At 42.5% G+C, this 18,043-nt stretch overlaps 1 protein-coding gene across 1 annotated transcript; it reads left to right on the top strand.

The window, feature by feature from the left end:
- The first annotated feature begins 230 nt into the window (after positions 1 to 230).
- amt (aminomethyltransferase) lies at positions 231 to 17,846 on the top strand. The gene is made up of 9 exons (XM_073819353.1): positions 231 to 427; positions 1,847 to 2,014; positions 2,206 to 2,286; positions 2,371 to 2,502; positions 14,546 to 14,624; positions 14,755 to 14,900; positions 16,396 to 16,576; positions 16,646 to 16,801; positions 16,881 to 17,846. The coding sequence occupies exons 1-9, from the start codon at positions 317 to 319 to the stop codon at positions 17,057 to 17,059; spliced, it is 1,233 nt and encodes a 410-aa protein (XP_073675454.1). The 5' UTR covers positions 231 to 316; the 3' UTR covers positions 17,060 to 17,846.
- The last annotated feature ends 197 nt before the right edge of the window (positions 17,847 to 18,043 follow it).

Here is an 18,043-nt window from a genome sequence, read left to right as displayed (position 1 = left end):
GTCTGGCAAATGTGTAAGCTAAATGGAAAAATCATTTTTACTCAAATATTTGTTCCTCGAAAGTGCTAAAAGAATGGTAATACTCCTCGCGAAACACCTCCCACATTTTTGTGCTGCATGTCTAAAAGAAAAATGTCTTATTTTAAAGTGGCTGTGGGGAATTTCTCAACAGCACGTGTGCGTCAGGAATTCCAACTACATTTCCCAGAATTCCCTGAATTTACGCTCCTTGTTTTGCAGTGAAAGCAGAATTACGAGAGTCCAACCGACCTGCCAGGCTCTTGAATAACTGGTGTGAAACTGAACGAAAGACAACATGCTTGCTCGGGCTTTTGCAAACGGACTCTGTAACCGACTTTCAAGGGAAGCCACTCGGACTGTCGGTCTGGGGGCAACAGGGCGGCAGGATAGGCACGCTTCCACAGAGGTATGCGCGGAGCTGGGATCATCAAAACATCATAAGCTATGCAAACGTTAAACAACTTCAAATAAACCGAAGTCTTTGCAAAACCGTGACATAATACTAAAGATTATTTCCTGCAAAGTTCGCGAAGGGAAAGAGTGCACTTGGTGTAGTTCAGTATAATGCATTGACTATTGAGATTATTTTAAATCTAGTGCAGTTTTAGTGGTCTGTTATGGCTCAGGTTGTCGTTCATGCACCAGAAACACTGGCATCTGCTGTGCTGTCCGCTCGAGCTGCTGCGCTAATTAAGAGCACGAGAGCGTCCATCCGTACAGAGTCCTCGCGGCTTTGACTTAATTTTGAATCACTGAAACACATAAGCTGGGGTCCGATTCATAGGATCCCTACGCAGTATTTGTAAAAGTTCAGTTCACCTAGCAAAATTTGTTCATTCGGAACACCCAGAAACGTCATCAAACGCAGACAACACTCGAGTCGTACTGATTATGAGTTTCTTGTATGAGCATTTTTAATTTACACATGCATTTGTAAGCGAAATTGTATATTTTAGCATCGGCAACTGCTGATTTTTTTATTTTTAAATCCTATTTCTTAGGTAATTTTAAACGGTTCTGTGTTGTGACAACTGAACATTCCATGTTAATATAAAAAACTACAAGTGAAATGTCAATAATAGTGATCAAATAATTAGACTGAATAACTGGAAGTCACTGGAATTCTCTTGAATTTCTGAAGACGCCAGTCTGAGTGTGTGAAACCTAATGTAATAAAGATAAAGCCTACAAAACACTCTTTCTGTGTATCAGATAGTGTTCAGTCTCTCATTCAGACTGCTTAGTTGACTTTGGACTGGTTTTGTAAACTGTTAATAGCTAATGTGGTCTAATGTGAGGTAAAAGTGGGCGGACTCATAGGTAGGAGCCAACTCTTGAGGTCAAAGGTCACAGTACCTTAAGCTGATTTAATAACACACACAGGATCTTATTCATTGAAGAATCTAATCATTAAACCATGAAGATACCATGAAAATGAAAGCTTTTAAACAAGCTAATTTGTACTTTGCTGTTACTATAAAAATTATTATTATTACCTCCACATGTCATCCAAGATGTTCATGTCTTTCTTTCTTAAGTTAAAAAAGAAATTGAGGTTTTGAGGAAAACATTGCAGGATTTTTCTCCATATAAAAATAAAAGTATATAAAATTGTATTGATTTTTTGTTTTTATCGTTTTGCTAGATAAGACCCCTAGATAAGCCTCCCAGAGGCTGGGATTGTGTAGAGCCATTTAAAGCTGCATTGAAACTGCAATTTGGACCTTCAACCCATTGAACTCGTGGAAATTGTAATTCTGGAGTGATCTAATATTTTAACTTTATTCAACAGATTTTATTTACATTGATATTTCTTTATATCTAGGTGGCGCTCAAGAAGACCCCACTATATGACTTCCACAGGGCTCAGGGTGGTAAGATGGTGGAGTTTGCAGGATGGAGTATGCCTGTGCAGTACAAAGACAGTCACATTAACTCACACATGCACACACGCCAGCACTGCTCCATCTTCGATGTCAGTCACATGCTGCAGGTCAGTGTGTAGACATTTAATGTACTGCCTTTGTAGAAGTATGTAGAGCAATTCGTATGGATTGTTTTGACCCAATACACTTTAAAAAAGTAAAAGATGAATGCCGCATTTGACCTAAAATATCAACTATTCAGTGTTTTTAGATGGCAGTGTGTAGCGTCTAATGAACATTTGTCGTTTTCTCATCATAGACTAAAGTGTACGGTAAAGACAGAGTAAAGTTCATAGAGTCTCTGATTGTTGGAGACATTGCTGAACTAAAAGACAACCAGGTAAGACGCACACAGAGTTCTAACAACCATCAACGTCAGTAAAAAAAATGCTTTAGTCATCCAAAACAAATATCTTTTTTCTAGGGCACTCTCTCCCTCTTCACAAACACTAAAGGAGGAATCATGGATGATCTGATTGTGACCAAGACAGATCAGGGTTACCTGTATGTTGTTTCCAATGCTGGCTGTGCGGACAAAGACTCTGCTCATATGCAGGCCAGTAACAGTTAATGATCATTAAATATATTTATATACTTTATTCTGATTGGTTGAGCGCGGTGTTTGTATTGTATAATGATTGTGAAAATGTAATGTAGATGATGCAAAGATTATATTAACCTCCCTAAACACCACAAGGGGGCGGCAAAGGTGCTTAAAGGCCACACACGAAAATTATGTAATTTAATTACTCACCCTCATATTGTTCCAAACCAGTAAGACATTTGTTCGTCCTTGGAACACAATTTAAGATATCTTTGATGAAATCCAAGATTATATATCTTAATTTGTGTTCCAAAGATGAACGAAGTAAGTAATAAATAGAGTTGGGGTACTCGGACTCGAGTCCGGTCTCGAGTACAATTTTTAGCGGACTCGGACTTGTCACAGACTCGGATGCATTTTGATTCGGACTCAAGCTTTTCGTACTCGATGCATTACGAAAGTGACATTCAGTATTCGCACATGTTTAAAAGCCTTGCCAGTACTTGAAAGCCTGCTGGCGTCTTTGCATACACACACACACACACACACACACACACACACACACACACACACACACACACACACACACACACACCCACCCAAAGCGTCACCAAAAGCGCCTCTCAGTTAGCATGCAAATGCTGAATTAAGTTTTCTTTTGCATGTTATTGCTACACACTTACACGAAAAGTAATGTCAAAATGCACCGCTTCGGACAGTATTCATGCAAATGCAGTCGGTTTTGTCTACAGATGTGTCAAAATATATGATCTATCTCACAATTCAGATTTTTTTTTATATGTCAGTTATATGTTGTATTTCGGACTTTATAACTCAATTTAACTCAACAGTAGCAAGTTTTTTAGTTCTGAGTGGAAAAATGTCAGAAGTGTGGGCTATAAACTCTGAGGAGAAAAGGGAAAATGTCATTTTTTTTATCAGAATTGTGAGATATAGGGCAAATTCCAAATGGAAGTGCGCATCCCTACGCCCTACTCCCTCCGAAGGGCAGATCCCTTTGAAGTGAGTTCTTTTAAGGGAGTAGGGCATTTCTGTCTCTTTTAACCGTTTGGAACTCCCTTGGCGAAGGGAATGACTGACGAAATGTTACCTTGACAACGCTGCGCAAACGTGATCACTAACGGAAATCACTTCCGTGAAGTGACCATGGAATGTTCCCTTCGCTAACGCCCTTCTGGAAGGGCCCTTCGTGAAGGGATTAAGTTGCACACTTTCGTTTGGAACGTCCCTACAAATGGCGTCCCCTTCTAGAAGTGCCCTTGAAGGGCGCAAAATTCGCCCATAATCTCGGAATTGACCTTATGCACGGAGCGTTCTTTATAACTTCCGCATAAAGATAAGCCAGCTCGTAAACTTCCGCTGAAGCTCATTTTATACGTGCTATAGACCTTTTTCCTGAGTAAACGATGAGCGCCGCCATTACGAATTCTAACGTCAGATTGAATGCTTTTCTGTTCCGGTTTCCATAGGAACCCATTCAAATAGTGTCCATCTGTTTTGAATGTAGCTAACGTCCGCTGCTTCGTGTCATCTACACACTCATTAAAGTGAGGTACTGACAAATGACGGTCATTGCGACATTGCCAACTTGCCAAGTGATGGCGCTATGGAGCCATGTGCTTTTTAAAAACATTTTAATAGGTTTAACATTAGTTTATTAGCTCGGAATATACCCTAATTTAACTAGAAACAATGCAGAACGGAAATGCAAAGCATTCTTTCAGTTAAGAGTCAGACTTACTTCCGTGTTCAGGAAAAACATCTATATATAGGTGGACACTCTTGAGGCTAATCTAGTGCCTCGTTCTTATCAGAAACAGAAAAAAATTATAATTGCAACATTATAAACAATGTTAGCGGCATGAACATTCAGTTTCATATTATTTAACAACATAATTTAAATGCGGAGCCTGGTAATCCCGTACTCTCCGTATCTGCATAGTTGTACATTTAAATGCTTACAGCTAAACACTATCATAACGTGTTTAGGCTAACGTTAGGTAGCTAGCCATATTTCTCTTCCAGGACATCTTAATCGTATTCTTGATAATCAGTTGCCTTCATAGTCATGAACACATTTTTAAAATCTTGCAATATTTCAAAGCCTTTATTATTATTTAACTCTACAGCTGTGAAATAAAATGTACTTCAAGGACTCACTTTTCATTCATAAAAAAGGCATCGGAAAAAAAGATTTTTCACGGAAAACGTCTATTTTTTGGCTAAAATAATATGGAATTACCCCATATAACCAATAGATGGCAGCAGAGGATTATTTATTATGCAGCTGCCTCTCCCTATATTTTTCAAGACGTCTTGCTTTTATGAAATTTTATAAAATATTATAAAATTACTAGTATAGACGTTTTTCCTGAACACGGAAGTAAGTCCGACACTTAACTGAAAGAATGCTTTGCATTTCCGGTCTGCATTGTTTCTAGTCAAATTAGGGTATATTCCGAGCTAATAAACTAATGTTAAACCTATTAAAATGTTTTTAAAAAGCACATGGCTCCATAGCACCATCACTTGACAATGTCGCAATGACCGTCATTTGTCAGTGCCTCACTTTAATGAGTGTGTAGATGACACGAAGCAGCGGACGTTAGCTACATTCAAAACAGATGGACTCTATTTGAATGGGTTCCTATGGAAACCGGAACAGAAAAGCATTCAATCTGACGTTAGAATTCGTAATGGCGGCGCTCATCGTTTACTCAGGAAAAAGGTCTATAATAAATTGTAGTAATATACCGCACTGAAGTCAGGGCTCTCAAGTTTTGGAAAAAGTTTGGAGTGAGATTTTATCTGTTAGGGGAGGAGCCACTCAAATATTTGCAGCAGCGGCCCCTCGGCCCCACGCAATTCTCTCCAGTTTTCAACTATCTATTGTTCATAATTAACCTGCACAAAATAAAAAAATATAACAACTGATAGATTTGATAAGTCAAATTCATGTATCAAAAGTAAAAAAAGAAATTTGGCCCCAAACGAGCAAACTAAACAGCAGTGCTCAATGCACATACTGTAAACATACAGGAGGATTGCAGAACTTGCTCATAGCATGTATGTCAATCTGTGTGTGTGTTTGTGAAAGAGAGAGGGTACATATTTCAGCTTACTAATGTCATTTTGTATTTCAAGTGTTTATTACACACTTTGATGCCTTGATGACAGTGGTAGGGGCTTGAACTTAGCTAGAGTAATTAGTTACATGTAACTGAATTATGTAATTTAATTATAAATGACATTTAACTAATCTGTTACAGTTACTGAGAAATAACAGATATAGTTAAATTACAGTTACTTTTAAAAATGTTTACAATTACAAAGTGGGTTACATGTAAATATTTTGATTGATTTATTTCCCAAATCGCATTGACAGCTTTAAAATAAGAGACACCAATGTTTCAGGAGTTAAACAGAGGTGCTAAAGATTTTGTGGTGGCTGTGCTTTAAAATTAAATTATTATAATCTTAATTCAAGTGATGAAGGATTTTGTAAAATTGACAGTAATTAGTGTTGAGTGCTACTGTAAGGTAAACCTGCCTGCTTAAAAAGTTTTTAAAAGGATTAACAGTTGAAAACATTCCTTAGAAATTTAGTAATCAAATGTAATGTTACACTACCTCTAAAGCAATTGAAATAGTTGCTCTACTTTTAAATTACATTTTAAATAGGGAAATTTAATCTGTAGCCTATTACAGTCTATTTCCAAAATAACCTTCCCAACAATGTTGATGCATTTCGTGTTTTGAAATATATAAAACAATTTATTTTATTTGGATGAATTTGTCTGTCTTTTTTAGCAGATTTACCAATTATCTTGTCTTTTCCTTAATTTCAGGCCCACAATTAGTTAAAGCTGTTGAAGAACTAATAATTTTGCACAAATTTGGCTGTAATCCCCAACATAAATTCTCACTATCTTTGATCACAGGCAAGTGATTTTGTCTAGGAATCGTAAAATGGAAAAAATAAATAAATAAAAATAAATATGAAAAACCCTGCTGCATTTATTTAGTTTCTAGTAAATACAAATGGCAACGTCCGCTCCGAGACCGCAACGCGACCACCTCCTCAACTGTACTAAACGCTTCCACTGCGAGAGAAAGCCGCAGCCCCGCAACGATTCCACCGCTGGCCTTGTCCCGTGTGTGCGCGTCTACGTTGCCTAGTGACGAACGTGATTTTAGCGGGATCACGTAATATACCAGAAAACAGCAAATTCTAATTTTTTGGCTGGTAGGTGCCATTTAACTCTCAAGACAGCTATGAGCTTGGCAGATTACTTCTCTCTGCAAAGCCTGCACCTCGTCCATTTACACCATATAGCGGGACAAGTTATCCCTTACTTTTCAGCGTGAGAAATACAAGGTGTGGCGTGAGAGCGTGTGAACTGGTTGAAATGCGTGAGTCTCACGGTGAATGCGTGAGACTTGAGAGCCCTGCTGAAGTATATAGTATAGCAAGTGCAGAAAGTCATTAAGCTCACACACAAACAGCCTATAAGGGTGAATTATTTAAATACTAATATATAGTTCACTATAAATATGTCAAATATTTATGGTATAATAATTAAATAATGCACTCAATATGAATCGATAGGAATTTGAAATATTATATAAAATTGAATAACTACTTTTAAGTTTTATCTTGAACTGTAAAATCTATTAAATAGCCTATATTTAACCAACACATATGTTACTGCTGTAGTTTTGTTACTCTGAATTTAGTCTGAATCATTTAAGCTCTTTTTTTGACATCAGCTTGTCAGATGTTTGGTCCGGTTCTCTTACGAGAGGTCTCTCGTACTGCGTAAGCGTTAAGCTTACGCTTGGGGAAAATCCTTTCCGCGAGAGATATTGAAGCCAAAAAATTATCCTTAATTTTGTATTAATGTAAAACGCGTTGCCGCAGTGAGCAGACATAGGCGAGGCGTATTGCTTGCCTATTGGCTGCTCTGCAGCAACTGCAGCACCTATCGAGCGAGGCTTGGCGCGAAACCAGCTCCAATGAGAGCCTTTCGCGCCTAATACGTCATCTCCCGCCGAAAGTGGCGTGATCCAAGCCTATAAATATCGCTCGAAGGTAGCTACACTCTGATTTTTTCATCCTTCAAGCGAAGCTCACGCATCGCTGGAGCCGGAGAAGAAGCCGCCGTCGACTGCAAGCATCTCAGCGGGACGAGCCATTGGAACTGCTGGCCACGCCGCCTTCCGTGCCTTCCTGCTGCGCTTTCCGGCGCCTATATCCTTTATAATCCTTTATAATCTACAGTGTGTGTCGCCGCTGCGATACACACTGTTTCTCTAAGAGAGCAAAGTGTCTTTTTAAAGATGCTTTCATACGGCTCGTGCAGATGCCAATGGCGACTCTGAGGACTTGCCTTGCCTTCTTCACTGAGACTGCTCCCCCGCCCGCGCGGTGTCGCGCCGTAAAAAGCGCTGTGCCCAGCGGGCCCCGGACCCTTCCTCCAGATGACAAAGCTCGCCGGTTCGCCCGCCTGCTTCATCGACCTCGTCAGCCTCTGTTCCGGACGTAAAGCGGCCGCTGTATGCCACCGCTTCCATCGACGCCGCTGACGAGGGGGGCCATGAAGGAGGAAGAGGATTTCCGTTTCCCGCCAAAGCGGGAACGCGCATGCTGCTCAGAAGAGGCGATAGCAGCCCACTTATGTCTGCCCTCCGCTGGACGGCGTGCTAAGTCGGCCCTCCCCTCTAAAGCTTGCCGTCAGACGTCAAACCTGCTTCGCCGCGCTCTCGCCGCCCCCTAGCCGCGTCAGCGCTGCGTAACATGGTCTCTCACCGTTGCTGAGAGGCACCCGTGGTTAACGCTTTCTGACGTTTTTCTCGTCTGGCCGCCGCCCCGCCAGACGCGGCCCGCGGCCCAGGATTGAGTTGAAACCTGAGCCTCCGAAATCGTCCTAGCACATCTGGGAAAACGACAGTGTACGAGTCCCGCGGTTGCCGGACCCCCACCAAAGTTATTCGCTCGTCCAGTTCCAGGAAATGTGACTGTTCCAGTGTTTTCTGCAGCCAACAAACCGGCTCCGTCGCCCGTTTGCCTGCACACAAAAGTCGTTCCCACGGCTACACAGATAAACCCCCAATAAAGTGTATTATCTGGTGTCCCGGCCACGGCCGATGGTGTTTCATGTGTCGTATGAATATGCCCACTAACCAGTGCTCATCTCTACACACAAACACAGCGCACATAAAATCGACTCAGATCGATTGCGCGTCACACGTGGTAAATGTGCCCGCTTCACAGTGCCCACAGACACCACATTATGCACTGTTGGTTTCTGTAAAAACGAAACCAACAGTGCATTAACTCTATGCTTTGGGATGTTAAATGTGCCCGCTTCACAGTGCTCACAGACACCTCATTATGCACGTCAACCGGTTTCTGTTAAAACGAAACCAACAGTGCATCCGCTCTATGCAGGCGAACGTTGTTTTGGAGTGTTAAATGTGCCCGCTTCACAGTGCTCACAGACACCTCATTATGCACGTCAACCGGTTTCTGTAAAAACGAAACCAGGAGTGCGTTCGCTCTATGCAGGCGAACGCTGTTTGGAGTGTTGAACGCCGGTGCGCGAGTCCCGCGGCTGCCAGACTCCCACCGAAAGTATTCGCTCGCTCAGCTCCAAGAAATGTGGCTGTTCCAGCGTTATCCGCAGTCATCAAGCCGGCGCTGCAGCCTGCTTGTCTGCACTCAAGAGCCGTTCTCACGGCTACCCAATTAAATCCTCAAAGGAGTGTATTTTCGGGTGTTCCGGCCATAGCCGAAGGTGTTTTGTGTGTAGCTCGCATGCACATACACATGAGCACATCCTGTCATACAAAACCCGCGCACATAAAGTCGACCCGAATCGGCTGCGCTTCACATGTGATAAATGTGCCCACCCCAGAGTGCCCACACATATCACATCAGGCAGGTCTTACGGTTTCTGTAAAAACGAACCGGACGACGCCCCGTTTACACGGCTAAAGGCTGCGCTGAGTGTGTTGAATGTGCCCGTTACTACGCAACCACATATACACACAAAGATAGCAGTCCCCGCGGTCAGTGTACCCCGAGCCTCGAATGTCACAGTCACTCGTGCGTCACAACGCACCGAAGCGACTCCGTTATTGACAGATCGGAGCGCGCTTCGCACCTACCCCCTTGCGTTACAGGTAAATGCATGGGAAAAGCTCCCAGGGGTTTCACAATGGGTGCTGGACATTATTAAAGGAGGCTATTCGCTACAGTTTCACCGACTTCGCATGTGGTATATGTGCCCACCCCAGAGTGCCCACACATATTACATCAGGCAGGTCTTACGGTTTCTGTAAACCGGACGACGCCCAGTATACGCGGCTTAAAGCTGCATCGAGTGTGTTAAATGTGCCGTTATCACGCAACCACATATACACACAGAGAAAGCAGTCCCCGCGGTCAGCGTACCCCGAGCCTTGCATGTCACAGACACCGAAGCGGCTCCGTTAGTAACAGATCGGAGCGCGCTTCGCACCCACCCCTCGCATTACATGATAGATGCATGGGAAAAACTCCCAGGGGTCTCAAAATGGGTGCTGGACATTATAAAGAGAGGCTATTCGCTCCAGTTTCGACGACGCCCTCGCCGTTACACGGCGCGCGTCGAGACCACGATAAAGGCAGATGCAGCACACCTGCTACGAGCCGAAGTGACCACTAGATCTAAGGCAACTGAACAAAGCGCTAGTGAAGCGAAAGTTCAGAATGCTCACAACCAAGAAAATCCTCGCGCAAGTGTGCCGAGGAGACTGGTTTGTGTCAGTGGATCTGAAAGACGCGTATTTTCAAATACAGATAGCGTCGCGTCACAGGCGATTTTTGAGATTCGCCTTCGAGGGCCAAGCTTATCAGTACACAGTCCTGCCATTCGGTTTGTCCCTAGCACCCCGTACATTTACAAAGTGCATGGACGCAGCGCTCGCCCCGCTCAGACAGAAAGGCGTGCGAATACTGAATTATTTGGACGATTGGCTGATTTTAGCGCAATCTCACTCAATGCTCAGGGAACACACGACCATGTTACTCGATCACCTCGAGAACTTGGGTTTGAAAGTCAATTGGGAGAAAAGCTCGCTGAACCCCAGCCAGAATATCTCCTTCCTGGGCATAGAAGTGGACTCGCTGGCAATGACAGCTGACGAAGCTTTCGTCAGTGCGCGCGCTGAACGTTCAGAGCGCAGTGAGCGCGCTCTGCCGCAGCAAGTCTGCCCCGCTCAAGACCTTTCAAAGAGTGTTAGGTCTTATGGCCTCAGCATCATCAGTTCTACAGTTAGGGATGCTCTGCATGCGCCCACTGCAGTTCTGGCTGAGAGCGCGAGTGCCGCGCCGAGCGTGGGCGTCCGGTCGACTCCGTCTCACGATCAATCAGAGATGCGTTACAGCCCTGATGCCGTGGAGAACAGCCGGCTGGTACCAAACAGGTGTCACTCTAGAGAGACCCTCGAAGGTGAAAGTAGTGTCCACGGATGCGTCCACCTCGGGATGGGGAGCGCTGCTAGACGGCAGACCGTCGTTCGGCCAGTGGTCAGAACGCGAGAAATCGCTGCATATCAACTGCCTCGAAATGATGGCAGTGGAGAATGCGCTGACATATTTTCTTCCCTTATTGAAGGGAAGTCATGTATTAGTCCGCTCCGACAACATATCGGTAGTGGCTTACATAAATCGCCAGGGCGGTCTCAGGTCCAGAAAACTACATGCACTTGCAGAACGCCTTCTGGTATGGGCTCATCGCAACCTGTGCTCGCTGAGGGCAGCGCACGTGCGGGGGACCCTAAATGTAGGACCAGACAGACTGTCCAGGAACAATGTTCCGGCGGGCGAATGGTCGCTGCACCCTCAGACGGTGCAACTATTATGGAAAACATTCGGCAGAGCGGAGATAGATCTATTTGCATCTCAGGACAACGCTCATTGTCTAGAATTCTTTTCCAAAGCCAAGGACGCGCTAGCCCATGCGCGGCCCCGCCGTCCTCTTTATGCTTTTCCCCCAGTCTCTCTCCTACCTCAGGTGATAGAGAGGGTGAAGGAGGAAGGGTGTGCAATACTGCTAATAGCGCCGTTTTGGGGGAACCAGCCTTGGTTCCCAGCGCTGATGCAGATGACGAGCATCGCACCGTGGCCAATACCTGTGAGGAGAGACCTCCTCTCGCAGGCGGGCGGCGCGATTTGGCACCCTCACCCCGAGCTGTGGTCCCTTCATGTATGGGTCACCAGGGAATATATGATGAACTCCCCACAGGAGTGATATCAACGATCACACAGGCTAGGGCGCCATCTACTAGACGGCTCTATGCCTCGAAGTGGTCGATATTTGCGGACTGGTGCACAGCCCGCGGATCCTCACCCACAGACTGTGGAGTGACAGATGTACTTTCCTTCCTACAAGAGCTGCTGGACAAGGGCAGGTCCCCGTCCACGCTCAAAGTTTATGTGGCGGCCATAGCAGCGTTCTCGATGACAACGCTAGGTCAGTCAATAGGGAGGAATGATTTAATCATACGCTTCCTTAGAGGAGCTAAGAGATTAAATCCACCCAGACCGCCTTCAGTCCCAACTTGGGACCTTTCTGTGGTGCTGGACGCTATGAAGGGCGGACCATTCGAACCACTACAGGCGGCTGAATTAAAATATCTGTCTCTTAAGGCTATATTCCTCCTAGCGCTCGCTTCAGTGAAGCGCGTAGGAGATTTGCACGCGCTCTCCGTGGGCGCGACATGCATGGAGTTTGGACCTAACGACTCTAAAGTTATACTCAAACCCAAGCATGGATATGTGCCAAAGTCTATTAACACACTGTTTAGAGCACAGGTCATCGCACTGTCTGCTCTGCCGGTTGGGAATGAAGAGGCTGACGCGAGACTCTTATGTCCAGTGAGAGCGCTAAGAGTCTATGTGTCTCGCACGTCTGCTTTTAGACAGACAGAACAGCTGTTCGTCTCGTTTTACGGGCATTCTAAAGGAATGGCTGCGTCAAAACAGACTTTATCCAGATGGATAGTGGATGCTATTGCACTGGCGTACGAGTCCAAGGGCATGCGATGCCCGCTGGGTGTCAGAGCACATTCCACGAGGGGCGTGGCCTCGTCGTGGGCTTGGTCGAGTGGAATTAACCTGCAAGACATTTGTACGGCGGCAGGCTGGGCCTCTCCGTCTACATTCATAAGATTCTACAACTTGGAGGTTCCCGCCCTACAGGCCAAGTTGCTATCGGTCTAGATATTAACAGATATCTAGACCCATGTTCCAAGTTTATCCAGGTCGTTTACCTGCCCGGATATACCAGGAGCCAGTGTTTCTAGGGTCCTAATCCCCTTATATGTTCAAGCACGTTCAAACACTATATGAACCCCGGGCTATTCGCCCTCGGGTCTATGGCATCAGATCTTGGCATGCACGGCGTTTTACATGGGGTCCCCAAGCGTAAGCTTAACGCTTACGCAGTACGAGAGACCTCTCGTAAGAGAACGTACTCGGTTACTAACGTAACCTCGGTTCTCTCAGAGAGGGAACGAGTACTGCGTACCTTGCCGTGCAAGCGCGTGCTCTGGGCGCTTTTATGATGAAAAAACCAGAGTGTAGCTACCTTCGAGCGATATTTATAGGCTTGGATCACGCCACTTTCGGCGGGAGATGACGTATTAGGCGCGAAAGGCTCTCATTGGAGCTGGTTTCGCGCCAAGCCTCGCTCGATAGGTGCTGCAGTTGCTGCAGAGCAGCCAATAGGCAAGCAATACGCCTCGCCTATGTCTGCTCACTGCGGCAACGCGTTTTACATTAATACAAAATTAAGGATAATTTTTTGGCTTCAATATCTCTCGCGGAAAGGATTTTCCCCAAGCGTAAGCTTAACGCTTACGCAGTACTCGTTCCCTCTCTGAGAGAACCGAGGTTACGTTAGTAACCGAGTACGTTATTACTGTCAATCATAATGACTCGCGCATATTTAGCCGATTTACTCGCGATTTTTTTTTAAACTGGCATTTGTCATTCTTGAAACGGTATACATGGACGTTTGGTCCTCTTAGACAAACAACACTTTTCTTCGATTGTGAATCAATTATGTAGAGAAAACGAACAAAGTACGCTCATGTTACGGCACAGTACAGTTGACCGGAAATGACTGAGCTGGCTTGACTAAACAAGGAAGTATTTCGTGCATATGGTCAATTGTGAAAATAAAGTCAGAATTTTGAAATATAAACTCAAATTTACTTACTCTTTTATTCCATGGCTTCCATAGACTGATACTTAAAAACTGTCATTAACCCTTACAGCCTCATTTTCATCCAAGAAAAAAAAAATTAAATGCCATCTACTCTGTCTAAGGTCTTACCATTCATCATATAAAACCCAAAACACAGCCACAATCAGAGATAAGAGGTGCATTTTCTGCTCCTCAGGTCTCATTCACTAAGCTTCCTACCCACCCCATTGAATTTAAATACATTTACTATATAACAACAAATAAAGTCAAGTCCTGTCCTGCCCTATAATTTTTCACATTTTAAAAGCTGTTTCACTCTGAAATATGTCACAATACATACGCTATAACTTCTGTTACATGAATTTAAAGTTTGCTGAGCAGGACACCAATTATGAGATGGTGTGAATCAAAATGATCAAAATGGCAATTGCCTTACTCTAGTTGTAAAGGTTAAAACAAGGTTAAGATACTGACAAACAGTAGTGTTTAGTTGGACTCGGACTCGACCCATTTGGACTCTGACTTGAGTCTGACTCACCCCATTTTGGACTCGGACTCGAATAGTTAAAGACTCAGACTCGACTTAGGTGGACTCGAACCCAACACTAGTAATAAATGACAAAATTTTCATTTTGGGTGAACTAACCCTTTAACATTTCCAGTTTTATTGTCTGAGAATCTGTTTCTTTATTGCAGTCAGTCTATTTATAATTTTTATTTGTATATATATATTTTTTGCTTGCATGTGTGTTTGCTCAAATGTATGTGTTTGTTTGTAGGCCAGACTGCAGGAGTTTAAAGCAGCTGGTCATGATGTAGATTTGGAGTTCATGGAAGAAAGTCTCATTGCGCTGCAGGGTAAGTAATGGGTTTGTGGTATACTTACATGGTAATACTGCCCACATTCCTGCTTTATATTTACACTTGTAATTACACTTTTGGGGCATTCGATTTAGCATTGATTATATGTTTATTCATGTGTATGCAGGGCCATCAATGGCCCAAGTTCTGCAGAAAGGTGTGGGTGATGACCTCAGGAAGCTGACCTTTATGACCAGTGTTTTGACCCCAGTGTTTGACATCCAGGGCTGCAGGGTCACACGCTGTGGATATACAGGGGAGGATGGAGTTGAGGTGTGTCCATCTGACTTTGACAACTATACTGTAATTATTTATTGTTGTTCAAAAGTTCAAGTTTTGTAAATAAATGGGTACTTTTATTTAACAAGGATGCATTCAGTTGGCCAAAAGTGACAATAAAGACCTTTATAATATTGATTAATGCGATATATGATATAATATATTATAATCTTTATAATGTGACATTAAAGACTGGAATGTGGCTACTGAAAATTCAGCTTTAAAACCACAGAAAACAGTTAATGAAATTGTAATAATAGTTCACAATATTGCTGTTTTTACTGTATTTTTACATTTGTTTTTAAAAACATTAAAAATCTTAAAGACTCATTAGAGACACAAATCTCATATATGGCTCATTCCATGTTAAATCAACCAAATTTGAAAAACTTCCCCGGCTCAAATTTTTGTTTTTGCCAATATTATTTCTGAGGAAAGCCAAAACATTAAATGTTGTGGATGAATATTTACTGAGTAACGCAGTATTTTGTAGAGGGAGGTCAAAATGGCAATTTTTTTTCAAATCAGCTCAAATTCTCTCCCGATATCTCTGGGACTAAATGATGTAGGGCCTTGAAAATTAAGATTCCAAAAGTAAAGTTTATTTACAACTAGAATCTAAAAATATTGCAGTATCTTTAATACTTTAGTTTTAGGCATGCAAACTTTGGAAAAAGAATATTTGTGGCACTCAGACAAGTATGTTGAGTGTAATTGTCTTGACAAAAGGAAACAAAGTACATCTCTAGTTTCAACATAATTTGTTCTTCAGACATTCCTCTTTAAAAGAAAAGAAGTATCATATTTTTGCAAACTGACCCACATTTGATTTTTGACTATTGTCAATTTACTCATATTGGAGTCATTGAAATTCCAATATCTCTGAAACTGAATCTCATAGGGCATTAAAAATAAAGATGACAAAAGGAAAGTTTGTTAAGACCCAATATCTAAAAGGGCATTAAGATACCTGTAATACTTCTTGAGTTACAGACATGCAAACTTTGGAGAAAAACTTAAAATGCTGTTTCTCTATTTTTTTAACGGTTACCATTGGAACATAATGCAACAAAGATTGCTAAAGTCAACAGATTTTACTAACAGACCTACCAATCTCTGTGTAAAAATAACATTATGATGCTGCCATGTTTCTAAAGTCATTTTTACCCCCCTGTAATTTGACTCTGACTCTCAGGTGAAAATTGCCATTTTGACCTCCCTTTACAAAATAGTGGATTACTCTGTAAATATTCATCAATGGCATTTAATATTTTGGCTTTCATCGCTATACATGTCTATCTTGCTTAAAAAAAAAAAAAAATTGAGACAGTGAATTTGAATTTGACTTTTAGATAGATGAATCTATTATCTAAAAATAAACTTAACTAAACTAGTTAGTTTGAATGCTTGCTTTTTGGAGGGTTGGTTTGTGGTTTTTTTTGGACATGTCTGTAAAGTTTGTTTTTGTGTTTGCATATGATTTATTCAGATCTCAGTACCAAGTAAAGACGTTGTCTCACTGACTGAAAAGTTGTTAGCCGACAGTGAGGTGAAACTCGCAGGTCTCGGTGCCAGAGACAGTCTCAGGCTGGAGGCAGGACTTTGTCTCTACGGCAACGACATTGATGAGACCACCACACCTGTGGAAGCAACTCTTGTTTGGACTATAGGTACGTCAAGACTTTTGTCACTTCTGATGCATGTATATTGAATGCTAATGTATTTGCGTATGTGTTAAGGTAAGCGCCGTCGCCAGGCAAAAGATTTTCCCGGTGCGGGCATCATTGTTCCACAAATAAAGGCAAAGACTCAGAGAAAGAGAGTGGGACTGATCTCCACTGGACCACCTGTCAGACAGCACACACCCATCCTGTCATCAGACGGCAGGGTTATAGGTAACAAATGCATTTGTGTTTAAAGGAATAGTTCAAAATGATTGTTTATTCATCTTCACGTCAATTCACTGTATTTTAGGTGAGGTCACCAGTGGATGCCCCTCCCCCTGCCTCAAACAAAATGTTGCAATGGGCTACGTGGAAGCTGGTTTCAGTAAAGTGGGAACATCAATCCAGGTGGAAGTGAGGAAGAAGGCAGTGCCAGCAGTGGTCAGCAAGATGCCATTCGTGCCCACCAAGTACTACATGGGCCAGTAGACTTGGTGATCATAAAACCGTCTGTGTTTATAAGAAGGTCTGTCTGGTAGTATTTAGCAGTGAAGGCCACTGCCACTGGATTGCCACAGGAATTGAGACCATTAAGAACATTAGAGATTATTTAAAGCCTGAGACACACGTCATCATTAAGCATTTCATAATACAAACACAAATGCAAACTTTAAACATAATTTACTTCATTAAAATTACATTCCAAGACATTCTGGAATAATTGCACAACTTTTTGGCCACTTCACAGGAAATTCATATCAAATGGAATTTCGGGATGTGGGAAAGGACCACTTGCTGTTTCTCTCTCTCTCTCTCTCTCTCTCTCTCTCTCTCTCTGTGTGTGTGTGTGTGTGTGTGTCTGACATAGAGCACTTAAAATGTTAGTTTGAGTGTGGGAAGATGACATCTGTTTTAAAAGACTACTGACTAACATTCCTTTAATAAGTTTGCCACACATCTGGTTCATTTTATGCCAGTAAAGGTAATCTGAATGAGATGAACTATATTAAAAAAGTGCCTAATTTCTCAGGAGTAGGTTGTCATGCTGTAGTATTAATGTTGTTAATTTAGACCACATCACTGTGAAGACTTTCTGTTTGAAAGAACATTTCCATGTTGTGTCTTATTTGGGATGATTAAATAACGAAATTCATTCTATATATGTTTTTTTTTTACTTTTACTTGATTCGTTGTTCCCATATCTCAACAATTTGTTATGGTTTGTGTTTGTACTGTGGGCTGATTTTAAATAAAGTCTTTAACTTAAGTGAGTAAATTTGGCTATTGTTAATACGCGTTATGGTTTGCGTGTAACGTTTTTATGACGGTAAGAATAGTTGGTCATTTAATAAATAGTAAAAAATTATTTGTCATTGTGAATAATTAACTTGTTAAAGAGTGAATGGGTTTTATGACCGCTGTTGATAAACCTGGCGGCCACGTGTATCACCGTCTCATTCATTGAGAATTACT

This window comes from Garra rufa, chromosome 15 (genome assembly GCF_049309525.1).
Source record: "Garra rufa chromosome 15, GarRuf1.0, whole genome shotgun sequence".
In the NCBI taxonomy this organism is placed as follows: domain Eukaryota; kingdom Metazoa; phylum Chordata; class Actinopteri; order Cypriniformes; family Cyprinidae; genus Garra; species Garra rufa.
The sequence above is the reverse complement of the archived record's forward strand: the minus strand, read 5'-3'. Positions and strand labels throughout refer to the sequence as shown.

Bases quoted from the DNA above. Each gene is read 5' to 3' on its own strand.
- amt (XM_073819353.1), top strand. From the start codon at position 317: ATGCTTGCTCGGGCTTTTGCAAACGGACTCTGTAACCGACTTTCAAGG. The intron at 2,015-2,205 runs GTCAGTGTGTAG...TTCTCATCATAG, and splicing joins ATGTCAGTCACATGCTGCAG to ACTAAAGTGTACGGTAAAGA. The intron at 2,287-2,370 runs GTAAGACGCACA...TCTTTTTTCTAG, and splicing joins CTGAACTAAAAGACAACCAG to GGCACTCTCTCCCTCTTCAC.